Source organism: Neoarius graeffei, chromosome 3 (genome assembly GCF_027579695.1).
Source record: "Neoarius graeffei isolate fNeoGra1 chromosome 3, fNeoGra1.pri, whole genome shotgun sequence".
Classification (NCBI taxonomy): Eukaryota; Metazoa; Chordata; class Actinopteri; order Siluriformes; family Ariidae; genus Neoarius; species Neoarius graeffei.
Genome location: NC_083571.1, coordinates 105,624,743 through 105,649,742, shown reverse-complemented (window position 1 = coordinate 105,649,742; position 25,000 = coordinate 105,624,743). Strand labels below are relative to the sequence as shown.

Genomic DNA, 25,000 nt, shown 5'->3' with positions numbered 1-25,000 from the left:
TGAGTCGGGCTGAGCCGTGCCGTGCTGAGTCGGGCTGAGTCGAGCTGAGCGGGGCTGTTGGAGTTGCATTTTGACTACAACCGCGCTGGCTGGAAGTGGGTGGACACATTGGGTGGAGTTAGCGAAAGTGGGTGGACATCATGTGATGTCGTTAGGCGGCGCAAACAGTGACATCAGTGATCTTTTAAGCGGTAGTCTCACGACCTGGATAGTAAACAATAAACATGGAGTAGTTAGTGTTGCTTGTCTTGGTGCTGTGGCTTGTTGTCACTGACAACGCCAACAGATACTGGCAAGAGCGTATAGATGAGGCGAAGCGCATAAGGCTTCAGAAATTCTCGTAATTCGTAATTATTCTTCTTCCGGGTTTACGGTGTTTGCAGATCCCAGCGTGCTCGTGGGGCGTGTGTGGGCATGTGAGGACACTCCTCCTCACCAATCAGTGCACAGGGGAGTGTCTGCTCACGCCCCGAGCCCCACTCGGCTCGGTTTGGCTCGCTTCAGCCCTACTCCAAAACCGTGCGAGTTTTGGGTGCTAAGCAGGGCTGATGCGAGCTGAGTCGTGCTGCTCTGAGGTAGTCGAAACGCGAGCCATGTCGGGCTGAAGTGAGCTGAAAAAGGGTAGTGGAAAAGGGCCAATAGACACAGACAACCATTCACACTCACATTCACACCTACGGTCAATTTAGAGTCACCAGTTAACCTAACCTGCATGTCTTTGGACTGTCGGGGAAACCGGAGCACCCGGAGGAAACCCACGCGGACACGGGGAGAACATGCAAACTCCGCACAGAAAGGCCTTCGCCGGCCACAGGGCTCGAACCCGGACCTTCTTGCTGTGAGGCGACAGCGCTAACCACTACACCACCGTGCCGCCCGGCTCCAGAATCCCTTGGGATTTTTCCAGACGCGTTTTGTTAGTTTATTTTTTTCTGCTGTAGACAGATGGCCTTGTGCAAAATTACCCTTCTGGATGAGTGTGTAAAGGGACATTCTTTCCTGCAACTTTATTTTGAAGATTAGACTTTTATTTTGAGCTGTATGACACCGGAAGTGGTCGCTTGTTGATGATACTCATGTGCAGAGCAGAGCGGAGTGCTAATAAGCTTTGCCTTTATAATGTTAATTAAGCACTGAAGTGGGCATGAATTAGCTTTACTGGTTTAAAATATCTGTGAGACTTTGTGTGTAAATATGGCTACAAAGCGTAAATCAGATGTGGCGGTTCCCGCTGAGGAGAGCGACCAGCTGCTCATCAGGCCGCTGTGAGTTTCAGTCACACTCGTGTTAGCTTTTTAGCATATTAGCATGTTAGCTAAATGGCTGCTATAGTTATGCTAATTCGCTTGTTTTTAAAGATATAACATGGTTTTGCCAGCGTTTAAATGACCATAACAGAAAATTATTAATTAGTGCATTTTTTTAAATTGGAAATTCTTACCGCTTTCATGAAATATATATTACAGTCAGTCTTTGTTAATGTTCTTACAAGTATGTTTATTTATTTTTTTAATATTGGAACTTTAGAAAAACAACCACCCAATTTATTTATGCAAATAACTTACGTATTTATGTAAATGAGTACATTTGCATAATTTCTCAAATAAATAAACAAATAAATAAATCTAGTCTTTTGATAATGTTAGTTAAGATATTTACTTCAGGGTGAAGACTCTGAAGAGAGAGAGAGAAAAAAAGTTTGCTGGAAAATCAATCTTAATATTTCAACCAAGAAAATGCTATAAAATATATTTTAAATGCTCTTATTTATTTATTTTTATTTATTTATTTTTTTGGGGTGGGGGTGTTGGTACAGAACGTAACACAGATATTCCTCTGTAATATTATTTTACTTCATTTTTTTCGAGGTCCAAATCCTGCGCTCTGATTGGCTGGCGAGCGGGTCCGTATCCTACAGTACGGACCCCGGTTACGGACCTCTGGCGACTCGCTCGTTCACAACAACAACAACAACAAACATAGTAGCATTTTTTGTCAACGTTTTTTTTTTAAATAAGATTTATTTATAAGATTATCAAAAATCGTATACATTTTTGCCAGCATTTCTCAGGAGAATCGCATTAATTTTACAGCATGGATGGCGATAACGACAGTGTTCACAGCGAAAGCGAGTTTTACTATCCTGAGGAAGAAGAAATAAAAGAAAACATTTCAGGAGAAAGCTAAAAACCTGTAACTTGCTAACACCGAGCAAAAACATGGCTGAATCCTGAATGACTCCTATTTGTATAAATAGGGGACTACATAGGCGGCAAAATGTAGTTTTTTTTTTTTCCTGCCATGGAAGTGCACTTGTATACCGAGGAGGAAGCCATTTGCATTACAGCCGTGAACGAGGATTCAAAATGGCAGCTCGGCTCGGTTTTCCCTTTCGGGCGCTCTCGTTTTCTGTTAGAATTTGGTAAAGAAAAAAATAAATAATTTACCAGCTTAAGGTCGGTCCGTATGGTGAAATACCGTGACCTCGGCCTTAAATACTGACCTCCGCCCAGAGGCCTCGGTCAGTACTTTCAAGACCTCGGTCACGGTACTTCACAATACGGACCAACTTTAAGCTAGCCTGGGAAATCCCATGCTGCTTTGCACAATCGTTCCGATCTGAAAAGACAGCATGGAAACTATGGTCTAAAGGCTCGCCTGAGTTAGGGAGCCAATCAGAGAGTGGGGAGGGGTGGAAAGACGGTGATGCGTACTACTCGACAAACGGAAGCTTGTGGTTTATTTGGGACTGTTTACGGATCACATTTAACATGGCGGCGAGCGATACGAACCAAACTTTCGATCAAGCTTTAGACACTGTTCTGAATAGTTTAGAGCGAAAGTTTGTTTTAAAAAAAGAACAGCGTTTGGCGTTACAGTCTTTCTTCGTCGCTCTAACTACGTCACCGGGTACAACTGCCATGATTGGCCATGGGCTACGTATACGCCAAATGATAGACATTCGCAAAGTCCAATAAACGGCCGTTGACAATCGTAAACCACACCTCCCCTACGAGAAATTCAATAGGCGGATTCCAGACCATATTTCACTTGTGATATGGTCTGGTGTTAACCAGACTAACCTTAAGCTGGTAAATAACATATATTTATGCATATGAATTATGTAAAGTGTAAAGGTTGTCTGTTATATAATGGAAAGATTCACAGATTTGTCAACCATTTTGAGACAACCTTTCCATTTTATCCATCCATTTTCTTAGGGTTTTCATTAGTATAGAAAACAACAGATGAAATGTGAAAAGTAACAGATTAGGCCGGGGGTCATGGGGGCCGCTTAGAAGGGCAACGCCGCCCCCCCCCCCCGGCCGAAAACGAATTTCTCAATTTTTAACAGCCAATCGTTAGCTCTCCATGGTCCACAAAGCCCAGTCAAGATTTGGGAAATCAGAACATAACACGACCGCTTGCAGAACGAAGAAATCGAATGTATAACGACAAACATGCAAAATAGCAATAACTTTTTTAAAATATAAACTGGGTATTTTCCACGAGACTTACCAGTTTTTTCTGCAAAGCTGAACTCGAACAGCGTTCGCTTTCTTTTTTCGCGGTCGCCATCACACTATACCATACAGGATAGGGTCGCCATCTTACCAATATGGGAACCATGTGATATGCTATGATTTAATACGCGCTAAATGATTAAACGATATAAGAAGGATTAGCCAATTGTTTCCTACCTTTTATCTAGTCACATGTACACAGCCTCAGCAACCAAATGGCGTGCAAGTAACGGCGTTCCTTATCAAATAAGTCCGACGAGAACGTTCAAACGATTATGGGAAAATTGCATTTGGCCGATTCAGATGTCATTACAACTGATGATTTCGATCAGCAATCGGTTACTAATGAAAACCCTGTTTCTACCGCTGATCCGGGTCACGGGGGTAGCAGCTGAAGCAGAGCAGCCCAGACTTCCCTCTCCCTGACCACCTCCACCAGCTCTTCTGGGGGAATACCGAGGCGTTCCCAGGCTAGCCGAGAGATGTAATCTCTCCAGCGTGTCCTGGGTCTGCCCTGGCGTCTCCTCCCGGTGGGGCATGCCCAGAAAACCTCCCTGGGAGGTGTCCGGGGGCATCCTAACAACTGACTCCGTTTGATGTGGAGGAGCAGCGTTTCTTCTCCGACTCTCTCCTGAATGACCAAGCTTCTCCCCTGTCTCTAAGGGAGAGTCCAGCCACCCTGCGGAGAAAACTCGTTTCTACTGCTTGTGTCCGCGATCTCATTCTTTCGGTCACTACTCACAACTCGTGACCATAGGTGAGAGTGGGAACGCAGATGGACTAGTAAACTGAAAGCTTTGCCTTTTGGCTCAGTTCTGTCTTTACCACAACAGACCGGTTTAATGTCCGCATCACTGCTGACGTTGCGCTAATCTGTTTGTCCAACTCCCGCTCCTCTTTACCCTCACTTGTGAACAAAACCCCGAGACACTTAAACTCCTCCACTTTAGGTAGCAACTCCCCGCTCACCCAGAGTAGGCACTCTACCCGTTTCCGGCTGAGCGCCATGACCAGGGACTTGGAGGTGCTGATCCTCATCCCAGCCGCTTTGCACTCCGCTGCAAACCGTCCCAGCGCATGCTGTAAGTCACAGATTGATGAAGCCAACAGGACCACATCCGCAAAAAGCCGAGACGTGATCCTGATGCCACCAAACTGGACGCCCTTGGCTGCGCCTAGAAATTCTGTCCATCAAAGTTATGAACAGAACCAGTGACAAAGGGCAGCCCTGGCGGAGTCCCACGTGCACCGGGAACGAGTCCAACTTACTGCTGGCAATGCGAACCAGACTCCTACTCCGGTTATACAGGAACCGAATGGCCTGCAGTAGTGGGCCCTGAACCCCATACTCCCGAAGCACCCCCCACAGGGCACCACGAGGGACACGGTCGTAAGCCTTCTCCAGGTCCACAAAACGCGTAGACCGGCTGGGCAAGACTACATCTCTCGGCTGGCCTGGGAACGCCTTGGTATTCCCACGGAAGAGCTGGCGGAGGTGGCCGGGGAGAGGGAAGTCTGGGCTGCTTTGCTTAGGCTGCTACCCCTGTGACCCGGATCTGGATAAGCGGTACAAGATGGATGGATGGATGGATTTATTGGTAAACTAGAAATTAATACAAACACCAACGAATTATTAACAAAATATGATCTATGAAAATACTGAGAAAGTGGAACAAAAAGATTTTCTGACACAAGTTAAACATTATCAGTTAATTTGTTGACAAACATCAGAATTACTTCATTTATGTAAGCATTGACCTCGATATATTTATATAAAAGACATTTTGTCCTAAATATACATCTATGGAAAACAAATTTTAAACAAAAACTGTTTTGACTTAATACCACGTACAGATTTATTTAAAAATAATCATCTGGATGTTGATAATTGTGGAACGGTGTCACATGATCTGATACGCCAAGTAATCTGGAATTGACCCCCCCCCGTGGAAGTTTGAGTAATTATTCATGCACAATTTATATACTGAAAGTCTTTTCTACTTTTGCAATGGCCAAAAGATTAAGGTGTTGATAATTGTAGCCGCTGTGCTACGTGGGTTTTTTTTTTTTTGTGTGTGTAATAAATACTTTGTGTTATTTGCACTACTAAAATGACTGTGTAAGATGTGAAATGTCTTTTCTAGACAGGTTGTATGCAGTAAATGAGGCTGTAATGGCTATTACGCTGCATGTTAGCATTAGTATTTCCACAAAATCTTATCTTGTTTTCTCTCTCTGCCATGACTGCGATAGGGGAGCTGGTCAAGAAGTGGGCAGATCCTGCATCATTTTGGAGTTCAAGGGACGTAAAATTATGGTAGGTTTGTTAAAGACGTGGCCATTCCTCTTTAGGAAATGATATTTGACTATCTGAAATTGTTTGCCATTGGCTTACTGGTGACTGATTCCTCAGCTGGACTGTGGTATCCACCCTGGTCTAGAGGGAATGGATGCGTTACCTTACATTGATTTGATTGACCCTGCGGAAATCGATCTGCTGCTCATCAGCCAGTGAGTGTGGCTTTTTTTTTCTTTCCTCTCCTTCCTGAGTTGTGTTTATAGGTTTATTTACTCAATCTGGTTTTAATACCGTTTCCTCTCTCGTGTAGCTTTCATCTGGATCACTGTGGGGCGCTGCCGTGGTTTTTACAGAAAACGAGTTATAAAGGAAGGACTTTCATGACCCATGCGACCAAAGCCATTTACCGTTGGCTACTTTCCGACTACGTCAAAGTCAGGTAGATGCTCCCAACGTCCTTTTGTGTTGGAGAGAGAGTGAGAGTAAGAGAGCTTAAAATGTCTGAGTGTTGGTAATCTTCTACATCCTCCCTCTCTCTGCCTCCCCCTCTCTCTGCACCTCTCTCTGCCTCTCTCGCCTCTTTCTCTGCCTCTCTCTCTGCCTCTCTCGCCTCTCTCTCTGCTTCTCTCGCCTCTCTCTCTGCTTCTCTTGCCTCTCTCTCTGCCTCTCTCTCTCTGCTTCTCTTGCCTCTCTCTCTCTGCTTCTCTTGCCTCTCTCTCTGCCTCTCTCTCTCTGCTTCTCTTGCCTCTCTCTGCCTCTCGCCTCTCTGCCTCTCGCCTCTCTCTCTGCCTCATACCTCTCTGCCTCTCGCCTCTCTCTCTGCCTCTCTCTCTGCCTTCTCTCACCTCTCTCTGCCTCCCCCTCTCTCTGCGCCTCTCTCTGCCTCTCTCTCCTCTCTGCCTCTCTCTCCTCTCTGCCTCTCTCTCCTCTCTGCCTCTCTCTCTCTCTGCCTCTCTCTCTGCCTCTCTCTCTCTCTGCCTCTCTGCCTCTCTCTCTCTCTGCCTCTCTCTCTCTGCCTCTCACGCCTCTCTCTCTCTGCCTCTCACGCCTCTCTCTCTCTCTGCCTCTCACCTCTCTCTCTCTCTGCCTCTCACCTCTCTCTCTCTCTGCCTCTCGCCTCTCTCTCTCTCTGCCTCTCGCCTCTCTCTCTCTCTGCCTCTCGCCTCTCTCTCTCTCTGCCTCTCGCCTCTCTCTCTCTCTGCCTCTCGCCTCTCTCTCTCTCTGCCTCTCGCCTCTCTCTCTCTCTGCCTCTCGCCTCTCTCTCTCTCTGCCTCTCGCCTCTCTCTCTCTCTCTCTGCCTCTCGCCTCTCTCTCTCTGCCTCTCGCCTCTCTCTCTCTGCCTCTCGCCTCTCTCTCTCTGCCTCTCGCCTCTCTCTCTCTGCCTCTCGCCTCTCTCTCTCTGCCTCTCGCCTCTCTCTCTGCCTCTCGCCTCTCTCTCTCTGCCTCTCGCCTCTCTCTCTGCCTCTCGCCTCTCTCTCTCTGCCTCTCGCCTCTCTCTCTCTGCCTCTCGCCTCTCTCTCTCTGCCTCTCGCCTCTCTCTCTCTGCCTCTCGCCTCTCTCTCTCTGCCTCTCGCCTCTCTCGCCTCTCGCCTCTCTCTGCCTCCCCTCGCGCCTCTCTCTCTCTGCCTCCCCTCGCGCCTCTCTCTCTCTGCCTCCCCTCGCGCCTCTCTCTCTCTGCCTCCCCTCGCGCCTCTCTCTCTCTGCCTCCCCTCGCCCCTCTCTCTCTCTGCCTCCCCTCGCCCCTCTCTCTCTCTGCCTCCCCTCGCCTCTCTCTCTCTCTGCCTCCCCTCGCCTCTCTCTCTCTCTGCCTCCCCTCGCCTCTCTCTCTCTCTGCCTCCCCTCGCGCCTCTCTCTCTCTCTGCCTCCCCTCGCCTCTCTCTCTCTCTGCCTCCCCTCGCCTCTCTCTCTCTCTGCCTCCCCTCGCCTCTCTCTCTCTCTGCCTCCCCTCGCCTCTCTCTCTCTCTGCCTCCCCTCGCCTCTCTCTCTCTCTGCCTCCCCTCGCCTCTCTCTCTCTCTGCCTCCCCTCGCCTCTCTCTCTCTCTGCCTCCCCTCGCCTCTCTCTCTCTCTGCCTCCCCTCGCCTCTCTCTCTCTCTGCCTCCCCTCGCCTCTCTCTCTCTCTGCCTCGCCTCGCCTCTCTCTCTCTCTGCCTCCCCTCGCCTCTCTCTCTCTCTGCCTCCCCTCGCCTCTCTCTCTCTCTGCCTCCCCTCGCCTCTCTCTCTCTCTGCCTCCCCTCGCCTCTCTCTCTCTCTGCCTCCCCTCGCCTCTCTCTCTCTCTGCCTCCCCTCGCCTCTCTCTCTCTCTGCCTCCCCTCGCCTCTCTCTCTCTCTGCCTCCCCTCGCCTCTCTCTCTCTCTGCCTCCCCTCGCCTCTCTCTCTCTCTGCCTCCCCTCGCCTCTCTCTCTCTCTGCCTCCCCTCGCCTCTCTCTCTCTGCCTCCCCTCGCCTCTCTCTCTCTCTCTGCCTCCCCTCGCCTCTCTCTCTCTCTCTGCCTCTCGCCTCTCTCTCTGCCTCTCGCCTCTCTCTCTGCCTCTCGCCTCTCTCTCTGCCTCTCGCCTCTCTCTGCCTCTCGCCTCTCTCTCTCTCTCTGCCTCTCGCCTCTCTCTGCCTCTCGCCTCTCTCTGCCTCTCGCCTCTCTCTCGCCTCTCTCTCTCTCGCCTCTCTCTCTCTCTCTCTGCCTCTCGCCTCTCTCTCTCTCTCTCTGCCTCTCGCCTCTCTCTCTCTCTCTGCCTCTCGCCTCTCTCTCTCTCTCTGCCTCTCGCCTCTCTCTCTCTCTCTGCCTCTCACCTCTCTCTCTCTGCCTCTCACCTCTCTCTCTCTGCCTCTCGCCTCTCTCTCTCTCTCTCTCTGCCTCTCGCCTCTCTCTGCCTCTCGCCTCTCTCTCGCCTCTCTCTCTCTCTCTCTCTGCCTCTCGCCTCTCTCTCTCTCTCTCTGCCTCTCGCCTCTCTCTCTCTGCCTCTCACCTCTCGCCTCTCTCTCTCTGCCTCTCACCTCTCTCTCTCTCTCTCTGCCTCTCACCTCTCTCTCTCTCTCTCTGCCTCTCGCCTCTCTCTCTCTCTCTCTGCCTCTCGCCTCTCTCTCTCTGCCTCTCGCCTCTCTCTCTCTGCCTCTCACCTCTCGCCTCTCTCTCTCTGCCTCTCACCTCTCTCTCTCTCTCTCTCTGCCTCTCACCTCTCTCTCTCTCTCTCTCTGCCTCTCACCTCTCTCTCTCTCTGCCTCTCACCTCTCTCTCTCTGCCTCTCACCTCTCTCTCTCTGCCTCTCGCCTCTCTCTCTGCCTCTCGCCTCTCTCTCTGCCTCTCGCCTCTCGCCTCTCTGCCTCTCGCCTCTCTCTCTCTGCCTCTCGCCTCTCTCTCTGCCTCTCGCCTCCCCTCCCCTCGCCTCTCTCTCTGCCTCCCCTCGCCTCTCTCTCTCTGCCTCCCCTCGCCTCTCTCTCTGCCTCCCCTCGCCCCTCTCTCTGCCTCCCCTCGCCTCTCTCTCTGCCTCCCCTCGCCTCTCTCTCTGCCTCCCCTCGCCTCTCTCTCTCTGCCTCCCCTCGCCTCTCTCTCTGCCTCCCCTCGCCTCTCTCTCTGCCTCCCCTCGCCTCTCTCTCTCTCTGCCTCTCTCTCTCTCTGCCTCCCTCTCTCTCTCTGCCTCCCCTCGCCTCTCTCTCTCTGCCTCCCCTCGCCTCTCTCTCTCTCTCTCTGCAGTAATATTTCAGCAGATGACATGTTGTACACAGAGACAGATTTGGAAGAAAGCATGGACAAGATTGAGACGATAAACTTCCATGAGGTTAAAGAGGTGGCTGGCATTAAGTTTTGGTGCTACCACGCTGGCCATGTCTTGGGTGCGGCCATGTTTATGATCGAGATCGCTGGTGTGAAGGTGGGTGAAGGTGATTAGTTCATTTATAAGCACCATCGCACAGATCACAAGCAGATCCAAGCTAACATCCTTGCCTTTTTTTAATTTTTTAAAAAAAGATTCTTTATACGGGAGATTTCTCTCGTCAAGAAGACCGACATTTAATGGCAGCCGAGATTCCCAGCGTTAAGCCAGACATCCTGATCACAGTGAGTAACACACACTTGAGCTTATAAAGACTAGCCCTGTGTTTACACTCTTGACTGTAGCTCATCCCAGCTGTAATTTCTGTCATGGGCAGGATGATCATGTGTTCTGTTCAGCACAGTGGCCTGTACCCCTTCTCTTCCTGTTCACAGGAGTCGACATATGGAACCCACATCCATGAGAAGAGAGAGGAAAGAGAAGCTCGCTTTTGTAACACCGTCCATGATATTGTGAATCGGGAAGGCCGCTGTCTCATCCCCGTCTTCGCTCTGGGCCGCGCCCAGGAGCTCCTGCTCATCCTTGGTGAGAATTCAGTAAATCTTTAAGATGTTATCTAACCTGATACGCTCATGGGCCACTTTAATAGGAACACTTGTAGACCTGTGTAATTATCCAAACATCCAGTCATGTGATTATTTTTGATGTGAAGGTCTTGATCTGGTTCTGTATGATTTTTATGCCTTGTGCTGCTGCCACTTGATTGGATTATTTGTATGTGAAAGAGCAGGGTACGAGTGTAGCGTTAAAAGTAGACGGCCTTTCGATTTCATAAAATTGGCGAAATTTAGTTCGCTCTGAAATTTGGTCATTGTGATATGTTTGTTTGTAATATCTTTAAAAACCAAACAAACGGGCCATTCTGTGGCTGGGAAGTTATTTAATTTAAGGGGATTAGAGCAAATAATGTGCATGAAATCGCTCACTTCGCGCAGACAGAGGAAGTGCGTGCGTGCGGATGCGCAGGTTTATCTGAGTCGTCATCGTCCTCTTCATCTTTCAGGTTTTACAGCAGCTGGCATCCACAGTGTTGCATTACTGCCATCTACAGGTTTACCTTTGAGCGTACACTGACAGTTCCATCATTCTGTCGCTAAACGAACAGCTGATCACACCGAGGTGCTCGCTGAGCGCCGATATTTATTAGTTTGGTCCTGCGTTTCCTTTCCGTTGCATATACAGTGGGGCAAAAGAGTATTTAGTCAGTCACCAATTGTGCAAGTTCTCCCAATTAAAAAGATGAGAGGCCTGTAATTTTCATCATAGGTATACCTCAACTATGAGAGACAGAATGGGGGGAAAGAATCCAGAAAATCACATTGTCTGATTTTTAAAGAATTTATTTGCAAATTATGGTGGAAAATAAGTATTTGGTCAATAACAAAAGTTCATCTCAATACTTTGTTATACCCTTTGTTGGCAATGACAGAGGTCAAACGTTTTCTGTAAGTCTTCACAAGGTTTTCACACACTGTTGCTGGTATTTTGGCCCATTCCTCCATGCAGATCTCCTCTAGAGCAGTGATGTTTTGGGGCTGTCGCTGGGCAACATGGACTTTCAACTCCCTCCAAAGATTTTCTATGGGGTTGAGATCTGGAGACTGGCTAGGCCGCTCCAGGACCTTGAAATGCTTCTTACGAAGCCACTCCTTCGTTGCCCGGGCGGTGTGTTTGGGATCATTGTCATGCTGAAAGACCCAGCCACGTTTCATCTTCAATGCCCTTGCTGATGGAAGGAGGTTTTCACTCAAAATCTCACGATACATGGCCCCATTCATTCTTTCCTTTACACGGATCAGTCGTCCTGGTCCCTTTGCAGAAAAACAGCCCCAAAGCATGATGTTTCCACCCCCATGCTTCACAGTAGGTATGGTGTTCTTTGGATGCAACTCAGCATTCTTTCTCCTCCAAACACGACAAGTTGAGTTTTTACCAAAAAGTTCTATTTTGGTTTTATCTCACCATATGACATTCTCCCAATCCTCTTCTGGATCATCCAAATGCTCTCTAGCAAACTTCAGACGGGCCTGGACATGTACTGGCTTAAGCAGGGGGACACGTCTGGCACTGCAGGATTTGAGTCCCTGGCGGTGTAGTGTGTTACTGATGGTAGCCTTTGTTACTTTGGTCGCAGCTCTCTGCAGGTCATTCACTAGGTCCCCCCGTGTGGTTCTGGGATTTTTGCTCACCGTTCTTGTGATCATTTTGACCCCATGGGGTGAGATCTTGCGTGGAGCCCCAGATCGAGGGAGATTATCAGTGGTCTTGTATGTCTTCCATTTTCTAATAATTGCTCCCACAGTTGATTTCTTCACACCAAGCTGCTTACCTATTGCAGATTCAGTCTTCCCAGCCTGGTGCAGGTCTACAATTTTTGTTTCTGGTGTCCTTTGACAGCTCTTTGGTCTTGGCCATAGTGGAGTGTGACTGTTTGAGGTTGTGGACAGGTGTCTTTTATACTGATAACGAGTTCAAACAGGTGCCATTAATACAGGTAACGAGTGGAGGACAGAGGAGCCTCTTAAAGAAGAAGTTACAGGTCTGTGAGAGCCAGAAATCTTGCTTGTTTGTAGGTGACCAAATACTTATTTTACCGAGGAATTTACCAATTAATTCATTAAAAATCCTACAATGTGATTTCCTGGATTCTTTCCCCCCATTCTGTGTCTCATAGTTGAAGTGTACCTATGATGAAAATTACAGGCCTCTCTCATCTTTTTAAGTGGGAGAACTTGCACAATCGGTGGCTGACTAAATACTTTTTTGCCCCACTGTAACATAACGTCTTTTCTTCTTGCTTTCTGTTACTGTAGTCGGTCTTTCACGTTTCATTCGCACACTCGCGTCCTCCATTTTCTCTCCGGTTTCAAATTTGTATCCCACAATGCCTTGCGCGAACAGGGAAAGCCCACCACGTCATACATGACGTAGGATCTTGAATGAGGTCACGGTGAAGCAGGAAAAAATAGTGGAGAATTTCGGGCCACGTGGAGAGAAATTCATTAATTGTCCTATTTAAAAAAAAAAAATAAAACTGGAAGCCTGTGATTCGATTTTAGTAGCTTTCGTTCCACTGAACAAAAATAATTAGCTGTCAGGGAAAATTCTTTTTATGACCTAAACGTGAAAACTCTGAAAGGCAGCCTAGCTTTAATGTGATTTCTGACTTTTTTTTTTTGCGTTTTCAGACGAATATTGGCAGAATCATCCAGAGCTTCATGACATTCCTATTTACTACGCCTCATCCCTGGCCAAAAAGTGTATGGCTGTGTACCAGACTTACGTCAACGCCATGAACGACAAGATCCGCAAAGCCATCAACATCAACAACCCTTTTGTCTTCAAGCACATCAGCAACCTCAAGGTGAGAATTTTACTGGGAAGCGAATACAGACAAGGTGATGAAAAATGCCTTCAGACACATTAATGAACTTGAGCATCAAACAATAAAACCAAAGCAGAGTTGTTCAGAAAATCTGGAGTAGCCGTCTAAAAAAAAAAAAAAAAGTAGTAGGCGGCTCTTGAATTTGCGGCGCCAAAGACTTCCATCACAAGTACTGACTGCCTTCTGTTTAGGTGGATTTGATGCAGCCTCTTCATTAACCCTTTTCTCCCCCTTTTTCACCAGCCATTGGCGCAAATCCATTTTCAGATCTCGCTTGATTTAAAGGTGTCGTGCGGTAATTTCAGCAATCAGGCTATATCATGTGTCAAAATGTCGGGTTTGGTGGGTTATTCAAGCCCCTCGGTTTCCCGCGATCTCAGTGTCACGATGCGCCCGCTACAAGCATTTAAAGTTGACGCGCACAGCCAAATTTAGGCAGCCAGCCGTTAACTAGGTCAACTTGTGTGTGACGTCATACCAGTAACCTCCCTTGGGTGATGCTGGCCTGTCGCCATGTTTTCTCTATAGCGTGCGTTTACCAGAGTTGTTTATGTTGCGGATTTTATTCAGTTTGTGGATAGTTTTGAACACTCAAAACACTATGAAATGATGTATTAATATTCTGTGATACAAAATGCCTAATCGTTGTATTGTGTTTGGCTGTAACAACACCCCATGTCGCTTTTAATAGGTCTAAGATCATCATGGGAGAGCAAAATAGATCTATAGGATAGAAACCAAAAGGCCAAATTTGGACTTGTGTCCAAATTTTACAGTGATTTATGCCACAGAACTGCCTTTAACTAATAATTATCACTTATTACTGACGATTGTACGTTTACTAAACAATACAATACAAAGCTCAATACTCCCAGCCTATAACATACTGAATATCAAGTTAAAATCAACCGCAATAAAAGGAAAATGATGAAAACTGGAATATCAAGGGGTCTACTGTATCAGAAGGCCCACTGCATTTCGCGAGCTCGCAAGCTGTCAAGTTGCTAGAATTCAATCTTTCTAGCTATACTTTCACCCCCTACAGCAGGGGTGTCAAACCTGATCCATAAAGGGCCTTGTGGCTGCAGGTTTTCATTCCAGCCATGCAGCAGCACACCTGACTTGGCTCATTCAATCAACTGAACTGTCTTCACACAGTCAAATACTTGCAGCCACACCCACCCTTGATTAAAGGGTGGGTGTGTCAGCTGATTGAATAAGCCAAATCAGGTGTGCTGCTGCATGGCTGGAATGAAAACCTGCAGCCACACGGCCCTTTATGGATCAGGTTTGACACCCCTGCCCTACAGCTATCAGTATTACACATAATCATAGATTAATCACACAGCATTCTAATTCAAGTGAAAATGGTCTTTAAAAATACACACAAGTAGTGATTTAGTCAGAGAAACCAACCAAAACAAGTCTTCAAGTCGCCGGTCTTCTTCATTCTCGTCTTCGTTTCTGTCGTCGTCAGAACTGTCCTCATTTTCTTCTGAAGATGAGCGCTCAGGTTCAAATCTGTAAGGCTGGATACCACCAGGACATTCAGCTGTCAAAATCTCTACTTGTGGGCCATTTTCTTCTTCTGTATCGGTAAAATCAAAGCTAATTTCCTCAGCATCGCTCCTATTTTCTGGTGTGTCCGCCATTGCAACTGCACCGAGTGGTTACTGGTATGACATCACGCAGCTGTTCCATTGACCGAGAGGGGGCGCTGCGAACGCGGGAGATTTCAAGTGATGGGCATGACCAAATAAGGACCGATTACAACCGCGGGAAGCTTTTGAAAAATCGACGGTCAATTTATTTCGAATCTCGAAAGCATTCTGGTGCAGAATAATGCGACTTTTATCGCCACTGCGTGACGCCTTTAAAAAAAAAAAAAATGGTGGATTTCAAAGTTTGAAGTTTACACAACAATACCCCAGCCAGTTAGAGGTTGACGGTGAGATTTTTTTTTTCGACGTGCGCCGTCTAACCTCTAGCATCTTAAAGGTCCCATGGCATGGTGGTTTGTTGATGCTTTAAACGGGCTCGTGGAGGTTTCCGCATGTTATATCCGCAGCCTTTCTCGAAATGAACCCTCGGCACGTAGATATAGCCTCCTGGGAGAAAGCCCCATTTCAGCGCTTTTCCCAGTGCGTCGTTTTGCTAATGAGAAGCAGGAGGCGGGGAAGGGTAGGGGGTGGGGGCGGGCCATGGGGGGGAGGGGCTTGACCAAGCTGCGCGCACACATACTCGCTGCTATCAGCGCCTGTAGCCACGCTGCTAAGACAAAACCCCGTTCTCCCTCGGACTCCTTTCGTAAACTCAACGTGACACAGAGAACAGAGAGTGAGAGTGTTCGGAGTGGTAGTTTATGAACGTATAATACCCTAGGCTTGAACACGCACTCCATAACCAAAGAGGATAGAAGCAGCAACTACAACAACATATCGCTTATCCAACAGAAGACATGCATTGCGGAGCAATAGTCAAACATAAGCTCATAAGTTACAGTCAATTTCCAGACTAATCTCAGTTTAACAGAGCATGCTGCATGCTCTTTAGTTTTGTAGCGCAGAGTACCTGGCTAACTGCAGGAAGCGGTTAGCTGCACAGCTAATGTAGCCATTGCTAGGCTAACGCACCGATTTTAAAACACGGCAAAATGACCAGTTATACACTTACTTGTTCGGTGTTTGTTGCTGATGCGGCAGGGATGCTTGGTACGGACCCAGGCTTCAGTGACAGTTGATGTGCAAAACCTGCCCTGTACTGTCCCAAGTTGTGGAAACATTCATCAGGAAAATGCTTCCGACAAACATACACCGTCTTAGGTAGACTCGACGGCGTATTATTGGAGTAAATAAAATTAAGCCAGTGCGTCTTCAGGGGCTCTCCCGTCGGCAGTAAAAACAGACTCCTTTCTGTGTTGTCACATCCATGTACAGCGCAACTTCCATGTTTCGCTCGCTTAGGTGATGCCATGTTGTTGTGTCCTCTATGGTCTCCTCACTACAACTGGGCGGGGCAATCCATACAGTGGGTGGGAATCCAGAGGGGGGGCGTGGGGATCATCTCCCTTGCTGACGTAGTAAAGGGAAGAGTTTATCAACGCACCGTTTTGACGCGCCATTCTCAAATGTTGGGCATAGTTTGGTTTACACATTATGAAATTTCTAGCCACTGGGGTGATTTAAGGTCAGAGGAACTCATTTTAACGTTAAAAAACCTCAGAAAGTGAAAATTTCATGCCATGGGACCTTTAACGCTAAAAATAAGGAGCAAATTAATTAACAGCTGATAATTTATTTATCGATCCTATGCCTATGTTCTAAAATTGCATTATTTTAATGAAATAAACATTTTATTCTTGCAGCGATCCTCCTACACATTAGAGCTGTGCAATATATCGTATTTTTATCACGTTATCGATATTGGTGTCAAACGATAACAAAATTCATAATATCGATATGAAACGATTTTTTGTCATTTGTCGAAAGGGACGTGCACAATATTTCTACAATGGCAATAAAACAACAATAACATTGACGTGACAGTAAGGTAAAACGAACCCTTCTGTCCCCTAAGGCACACCGTAGCCTTGCATACGTCATCCATTCTACTCCCGCGATATCTCCGCAACAGTAAAAAATCAGTTCTTCTGTTTTCATACTTGTCGGGTGATTTGATATATTGATTTCTTAATATGTTGTTTGATTTGCTTGCTAATAGTTATAATAATACAATTAACATATATTTACGTCATATTTTTGGATGTGGGACTGGGTAATGTAAAAATGGCATCTACGGAAGAAAACAAGCACAACAATATTAGCACATATCCAGCTTGCTAGCCGTGTTAGATGTGTTAAACCGTGTGGATTTAAGTGGAATAATTGCGAGTCGCCCTGTGGTCAAGGCAGCGTTTTAAGGTAAGGCAATTTGGTTATTAATGTTGCCCGCCGCGGCATGTTTACTTGGGTTCATTTGATTTTGACTTGTGCATCTGCAGCTAGCATCATGCTTTGAAGTAGGTTCTGCTAAGGACGGGTTTATTGCGCGATGTAGACGGACTCAGATGTAATTACATTGTTTTTAAAATTCCGTGCGCTTAAAACAGTGTCCCCCTGCTAATCATGTAGCCCTAATCATGTGTTGCTTTTACTTTTCTTAATGGCGAGTGAAATATCTCTGCAAATGGTATTTCAATGCTGACATGCCAAAAAGATAGCGGAGTCCACATTTGGAAGATGAAGGAAGAGAAGCCTATTTTCATGTATGTTAATTCTTAAGGACTTGTCTCTATATTGTGCGTGTTTAATGTTGGTGTCTTAACAACACACAAGCTTACGTTGTAGTGTGTGTGTGTGTGTGTGTGTGTGTGTGTGAGAGAGAGATTTTATCCTTGGCTGGCTACGAGCCAGTGTGGACGTTACGCAGTAATCACTGGTAATACCAGCGCTGGCTCCATCCTCTGTGATCGGAAATGTTAAGTGAGGAGAACGTGAACCTTGTGCAGGCTATAGGACCTATGCAAAGTACGCGCTTGCACAGTAAATAGTTTAAGTAAAAGGCGTTTCAGGGTACAACGGGAAGGGTTGACAGGTAACCTATGAGGCCTGTACTATAAAAATGTGGCCCGGTGCCTCAGGTGTTGATGATCAGGGCTTTAAAAAAAGGTGTATAAATATCGTTTTAAAAATCGCGATATCGATATTTACTGAAAAAATCGTGATATTGATTTTTTCCAATATCGAGCAGCCCTACTACACATGCTGTAATCCAGAAGCTGTGGTAATTACAAAATGCGGAATCCGTATCGTATTGAGCGAAACAAGTACGACGTAGCGTATGTTTTTACACGTAAATTTTATTTTCTAAAATTAAATTTTTTTGTGTATGAGAGAGAAAAATAAACTTCCATGCAAATACATAAGACAGCGATAGTCTTCTACAGTTAAAACGATCGAAATTCACGCGAGTATTCGGCAGCAGAGAACTTGCAGTAGCTGGAAGAGGTCAATTTGCTCTTTTAATCAACAATTTCAGACTAAATTTCCCACGAAACCGTGTATGCAATTTTCATTACTTCCGGTTAATCGAAAAAGCAAAAAACACAGTTTTGAGCGAAGGCATTTTTTCAATGTGCACCGTCTAACCTCTAGCATCTTAACGCTAAAAATAAGGAGCAAATTTTCACGCGTCACAATTTCGCTGTAAATATGCTGTCAGTTTTAAATCTAAACATGCATTCTTGATTATTTCTGGAGCAGCTGATTAATTTATTTATCGATCCTATGCCTATGTTCTAAAATTGCATTATTTTAATGTAATAAACATTTTGTTCTTGCAGCGATCCTCCTACACGTGCTGTAATCCAGAAGCTGTGGTAATTACAAATGCAAATACATAAGACAGTGATAGTCCTTCATTAAAAAAATAATTTCATGGACATGCCTTCGCTCAAAACTGTTTTTTGCTTTTTTGATTAACCGGAAGTAATGAAATTTGCATACACGGTTTTGTGGGAAATTCAGTCTGAAATTATTGATTAAAAGAGCAAATTGACCTCTTCCAGCTACTGCAAGTTCTCTGCTGCCGAATACTCGCGTGAATTTTGATCGTTTTAACTGTAGAATGCTCTCGTTTATCTGTATGCAGCCGGCTGGATGTTTTTCTATTGCAATCACGTGGCCACTTCAGGTAGCCCCGTATGCCTTCGTTTAATGGTCTTCTGCATGTTAAATAGGTACAAAATTATGGGGGCGTCGTGGCTCAGGTGGATAAGGTGCCATACCATAAATCCGGGGACCTGGGTTCGATTCCGACCCGAGGTCATTTCCTGCAGCCGGTTTCACTAAGTTAGACTATGACTTTAAAGTGCTGATGACACGTTTTTGACATCTTTGGCGATGCTTTATAACATAAAAAGTAATTCCCGATGATCCATATATTAATTCACGAAGGCGCCTATTTTACAAGTTATGATGATAAACGCGGCTATTTGGGCAAATTTGACGGGGCTGCAGCACCCAGGAGACGAAAGAGGAGGAGGAGCTATATGACGTCGGCGAAAGAACCTTCCTCCTCACTTACCAGTTTGTTGTTGATGCGACAGGTGTTCAGTTTATCATTATTAGTATTATTATTATACATTATTATATATATATAGTTATTATGCCTTCGCGTTGTGTTGCCGGCTTTTGCTCCAAAACCTACAAGGATGGGGTAAGTTTATTCAAGTTTCCCAGAGATCCCGAGCTGCATGCGAAGTGGGTGAAGCAAGTCAGGCGCACTCGTGACAAGTGGGAGCCCTCACCAACATCCGTCCTGTGCTCTGAACACTTCGATTTGGATTGTTTTGACACCCTTCCCAGCTTAAAAGAATCTCTTGGGTGTTCAGCACAACCGTGTGTTGCTACCATCAGCAGTGCCTACACAGTGTTGCCAGATTGGGAGGTTTCCCGCCCAGTTGGGCAGTTTCAAGTGCATTTTGGTGGGTTTTGAACATATTTTGGGCTGAAAAACGTCAGCAGTATCTGTTGCCAATCCCAATCTGGCAACACTGCCAATATTCCGGAGGGGGTCTACTCGTAGCTATGCCGGATCCAAAGACAGTCCTCCTGTCAGAACATGTGTTGTGAAACGACATAAGATAAAGGTACGTAGAGCTATAGATTCTACATGATAATCATAAATGTAATCATAAAGTCGGCGTGATATCAGTCATATATTTGCTTGTGAAAGCTTGCGGCTTTCATGTAACTGCCGCCTAGCAACGAGAGGCAAAGGGTAAAGAGGGTAGGCTATCATAGATTCTATTCGGAAGAGATCAACACAATTCTAGACTCCCAGAAGAGGAAGAGCTAGCACTAGAGAGTTCACCGGCGTTTTCATGCGCCATTTCCATTGAGTAGAACCAGAGTAGAACAGCCAGTGAACCGCAGCGTGTTCTTCTGCTGACGTCACAACATGGCCGCGAGCCACGGACCCAGTTTTCTTGCGCTGTGCAATTAAAAGTTGGATATTTGCGTAACAACAGCTTCTTTTCACGTAATTATAACAGAAATCTAACATGTTTGCCATGTTGTATAGTTTATTTAAGAAATTGCATAGAGTCATGTTCGTGTCATCAGCACTTTAACTTAGACAGCGGGTATAGTCAGGCTTAGCATAGACGTCTAACAAATACTGTTGCACAAAGCAGCTAAGACTCCGACTATCTTAAGTCGTACTATGCTGCAAAGGATTGTGGGTATTTTAAGACTCTTTTCAAAACAAAAAAAATGGCGGACAGTGGTCGTTCAGTGCCGTTTAGCCACTCGGAAAATCTGGCTATATTAGAGGAATTTAATTCCTACAAAGACGTTTTATTAGGCAAATTCAGCGAAGAATGTAGCAATAAGAAAAAACATGAAGTGTGGGAAAAAATAACGTCGTCTGTGAATAGCGTTAATCCATCTGCGAGAAGAGATGTTGCTGCCGTGCGTAAAAACACCCCCACTGGAGGAGGGGGTTTGAAGAAACTAAAAGTAACCACCGAAATGGTCATCAACATTTATGGCGACGAGTCGCCCTTATTCTGGGGAGTGAAAGGAGAGCGGAGTAACCGGCTTCGCCAGACCCAGCAGCAACTCCCTTAGCAACGTTGCTAGCAACGTTGAAGCTGAGGCTCCTTCACCCTCGGAGTTGTCATCACCCAGTACCTGCGTGGATGTGACACTACACGAAGAGCCTACCAAAAGGAAAGACTGCAACTTAAATTGAAGAGACTCGTGCAGATGGAGGAGTGATGTAGTAATATGTGTGTGTGTGTGTGTGAGTGTATGAGAGAGAGAGAGATAAGTGATGAGTGGTGATGTAATTATATGCATAAATGAATTGATATTTATATTATTTATTAGGGCTGTAACGATATGCGTATCGAAATCGCGATACGCAGAGCCACGATCTGTATCGCGATACAAGAAGGCAGAATCGCGGTACACCCTTTCAAACTTCTCCTCAGCCCAAAAACAGAGGCGCTTCCAAACTTCAATTTATGAATACTTTACTTTTTATTTAAATTACATTTTAAACTTACTTAAATTACTTTTATTTTTTATATCTATTAGTAAGTCGTTTTTTCGCCGACCTGCGACAATCTTCTGCGAGTCACGCAACGTCCACACTCGCCACTGGCAGAGCATTCATTTCTTTTAAGCGGTCGCCATTCTGGTTGCGACGCGGGGAGCGAATCTGTAAACAAGCAGCTCATTGGCTGGCTAGGTGTGCCACAAGCCAATCACAATCACTTGACCGGAAAGGCATGCAGTGTTGTCAGATTGGGCAGGTTTAGGTGCTTTTTGGCTGGTTTTGAACATATTTTGGGGTGGAAAACGTTAGCAATATCTGGCAACACTGAAGGCATGTCTGCTTGGGCGGAAGCCTTCTGCGGCAGTTACATTTTGACACGCGAGCAATGTTTCACCATAAAAATTCTGTAATTTCCATTTGTTTTCCGCGATCACAGAAAATCATTGGCCCTATGAGAGTGAGACAGTGAGAGAGCCACCCCCCCACCCCCACCCAAAAAAAAATCTTAACGGATTTACACGATTTGGAAAAATGACTTTTTCAGAACCGAAAAAAACAGAGCTTCCGGCTCAACAGTATTATTTTGAGAAATAAAACAATCTTTGGATATACATTTGTTCATTTTTGCATACATATTACTCATTCTCTGCAGTGGTCTGAATTATTTGTTATTAAATAGTTAATGTAAGTAAGTAAATGTTAATAAGTCAAATTTACTACTTTAAAAAAAATTGTGGGCGTATCGAATTGTGGGTCAAAAATCGCGATACGAATCGAATCGTGAGTTGGGTGTATCGTTACAGCCCTATTATTTATATATATTTATAAGTAATAAAATGAATAAGCTGGCATTACACTGTTTGTTCTTTATTGAATACTTTAGATTATAATAGCCTAAATTTGTGTATTACATACTTGCAATGTACTTCACTGCCTTAACATTTCAAACTTTCTTGTAGTTATTGACATTGATGGCACTTATGGCTTGACTGTTTTTTTTTTTTTTTTTAATTAAATTTTATAGCCCTTAGACCCATATTAGACTGGGGGGAGGATGTCTTACTTTTTAAGCCTAAAATTAGACTTAAAAAATTAGTCTTAACTTTTGTGAAACTGTCTTACTTGCATTAGACTGGTCTATAAAGAAACTTAAGACCAATCTTAACCCATAGACCAGTCTAAACTACTTTAGTGAAACCGGACCCAGGTAGCCCCGTATGCCTTCGTTTAATGGTCTTCTGTGTGTTAAATAGGTACAAAATTATGGGGGCATCGTGGCTCAGGTGGATAAGGCGCCATACCATAAATCCGGGGACCCGGGTTCAATTCCGACCCGAGGTCATTTCCTGATTCCTCCCCATCTCTCTCTCCCGCTCATTTCCTGTCTCTACACTGTCCTATCCAATAAAGGTGAAAAAAGCCCCCCCCCAATAATTTATTACAAAATTATAATAAAGCAAATACTTTATCATTTTATTTGGTGTATACTGATGAAGTAAGTTTTTTTTTTTTTTTTTTTTTTTTTTTTTTGGCGGTCACGGGAAGGTCAGCGGGCCAGAATTATAATGTGGCGATGCGCCCCTTTAAAAGGGCCCGTGGAGAACAATGAATTTACAGTACATGCCTTCTGGTGCATTCTCAACTCATAAATTACTAACCATTTTCTTGTAAAATACTTGTAAAATTTGTATGAAATTTCCACTTTTTTCAAGGAAGAGTGGGCAAATATTGCCAAGTCTAGATGTGGCAGGCTGATCGACTCCGACCCGAAAAGACTGAATGCTGTAATTAAATCAAAAGGTGCTTCAACAAAGGATTAGTTTAAGGGTGTGCATACTTATGCAACCAGCTTAAGTATGTTAATTTTTTTTCTTCCTAACAGATTTGTTTGTTTTTCAATTGAATCATACAAGTTATAGGTCGCATTAAAGGTGGGAAAAGTTTTGAGATTATTTATCATGTTTTTCTTTTTTGCATCAGAAAAAAACGTTTGAACAAACTGTTTTTAAATAGTTTTAACAGGGTGTGTACACTTATTCTTTTTTTAAAATATCCACTGTACAAACCTGCAAAAAACAGACTTTATTTGGCCCACAGAAGGTTTTAGTTTCTTCTTCGGTGGCATTTTGCGAAAACCGAGTGAAATCGTTTTGCAACAACCACCAACTGCGTCTTTACCTTCTGCTACGACGTGGTCCAGCTCAGCCAATCAGAGCGGGATAATCAATCAACAAATATGGAGACAATCGAAGATGGTTTCGTGGTAGAATAATGGGATTTGCAGCAGATTATGGACAGCAGAGACAATATAAATCGCTTGAACATCAAAAAGCAAGGTTTTATTTTTTCCTGGGCTCGAGTAGGCGGAGAAAACCGACAGTCGCCGGCACTTGCGGACTTCTCCGCAAAGCCGCGACGTTTTTGTTTTCCAGCTCGAGCTTCTTCTATTCATTCTGCTCACAACTTTCATGAGTGGAGCGTGCAGATTTTTGTGCATTCTCATTTTTTATAGACATATGCAAAACAGCTCTTCTCCTCTCCTCTCTTCTTTACTAAAGCGGTGCACTTTTCAGAAATTAGACCAATTCCTTCTGTACTGACTCCCTTCCTCTTCTCCAGAGCATGGACCATTTTGATGACATCGGCCCCAGCGTGGTGATGGCGTCTCCTGGTATGATGCAGAGTGGTCTCTCCAGAGAGCTGTTTGAGAGCTGGTGCACTGACAAGAGGAACGGTGTGATCATCGCCGGCTACTGTGTCGAGGGAACACTTGCCAAGGTAGCGGAGGTCGTGTGTTCAAATTCCAACACAGCCAGACAGTTTGGGGATGGAGAAAAATTATTGATATGTCATACAACAGATCAGTTACTGACTTGGAGAGGCTTGCAATTTAATAATGAGAAGAATAAAAAATATATAATGTAGGTTTTGGATACATCCTCGAAAAATCCGTGGGCTGATTTTTCACTCATGATCCGATAGATTAAAATGTCCTTGAAATGTTAATGATTTGATTAAGTCATTTACTAGGGACAAAAAGGATTGAAATCGGTCCACTATCGAGTTACAACCCTGTAACCGGCAACTGCAAAACGGCTTTACAATGTGATTCTACAGGAAATCATCCACGTCACAGTAAACAGCTTGTTTTTGCCACCGACAAGTGTCTGACAACATGGAAAGGATCCATACAGAGATGCACAATAACTGGAAAGAAACTGTAGAAAATGACTACATTCATGGTTTTACCTTTCTCTTATTAAAGTGCATATCACGGGTAAATTCAGGAGCAAGATCAATGTAATTCTCCGATTTTATATTAAACTTTGGTCAGATATCTGTCACATTTTGTGCAATTTTTTTACCTTTCGCAATATCAGAAAAATTCAGTTGAAATCGAGCCATTTGAGGCGAATTGGTCCGCCTCTGAAAAAACTTGGCGTTTGGATTTCCTGGGAAACATTTGATTTTCGTGATGTCGCGTGCGGGACGCCTCCTTCTGAATCCTACGTCAGCGCTGGTTTGTTTATGAAAAAACGACCTGGTGGTTTTCTGCAAATTTCTTCAACGTTATCGCGTAATTATTAAAATGGTTAACAGATGTATCGTAGGAGGGTGTAGCAACACCAATCTTGATGGGATTAGTACTCATTGTTTCCCAAAAGACCGGAAATGGGAGCGCTTTGTGCGAGGCACCTGGGAAAATTGGCTACATGCTTGATCTGAAAAAAAGACACAGTTCCCTCTGTCAGAACGCCCAAAGCAACACCGTCTCCATCTGTGTCCGCGTCACCAAAGGAGCCAGCCGTGTTCGTCTCCCCTGACAGAAGGCGAAGTGCCGCATCCACCGAGGACCAAGCAGAGCCGAGAAAAAGACCAAGAAAATCGGCGATTCACAAGTT

At 45.2% G+C, this 25,000-nt stretch overlaps 1 protein-coding gene across 2 annotated transcripts in view; it reads left to right on the top strand.

The window, feature by feature from the left end:
* cpsf3 (cleavage and polyadenylation specific factor 3) overlaps positions 1–25,000 on the top strand; it is a 55,335-nt gene that overhangs the window by 7,423 nt on the left and 22,912 nt on the right. The window contains exons 1-9 of one of the 2 annotated variants that reach the window (XM_060917843.1): positions 1,052–1,265; positions 5,778–5,841; positions 5,938–6,035; positions 6,134–6,262; positions 9,508–9,685; positions 9,784–9,873; positions 10,024–10,174; positions 12,838–13,013; positions 23,718–23,876. In XM_060917843.1, coding sequence (XP_060773826.1) covers positions 1,195–1,265; positions 5,778–5,841; positions 5,938–6,035; positions 6,134–6,262; positions 9,508–9,685; positions 9,784–9,873; positions 10,024–10,174; positions 12,838–13,013; positions 23,718–23,876 — 1,116 coding nt within the window. In that variant the 5' untranslated portion in view covers positions 1,052–1,194. Of the gene's footprint in view, positions 1–1,051; positions 1,266–5,777; positions 5,842–5,937; positions 6,036–6,133; positions 6,263–9,507; positions 9,686–9,783; positions 9,874–10,023; positions 10,175–12,837; positions 13,014–23,717; positions 23,877–25,000 lie in introns of those variants that run through there. The other variant, XM_060917844.1, reaches the window with a different exon arrangement.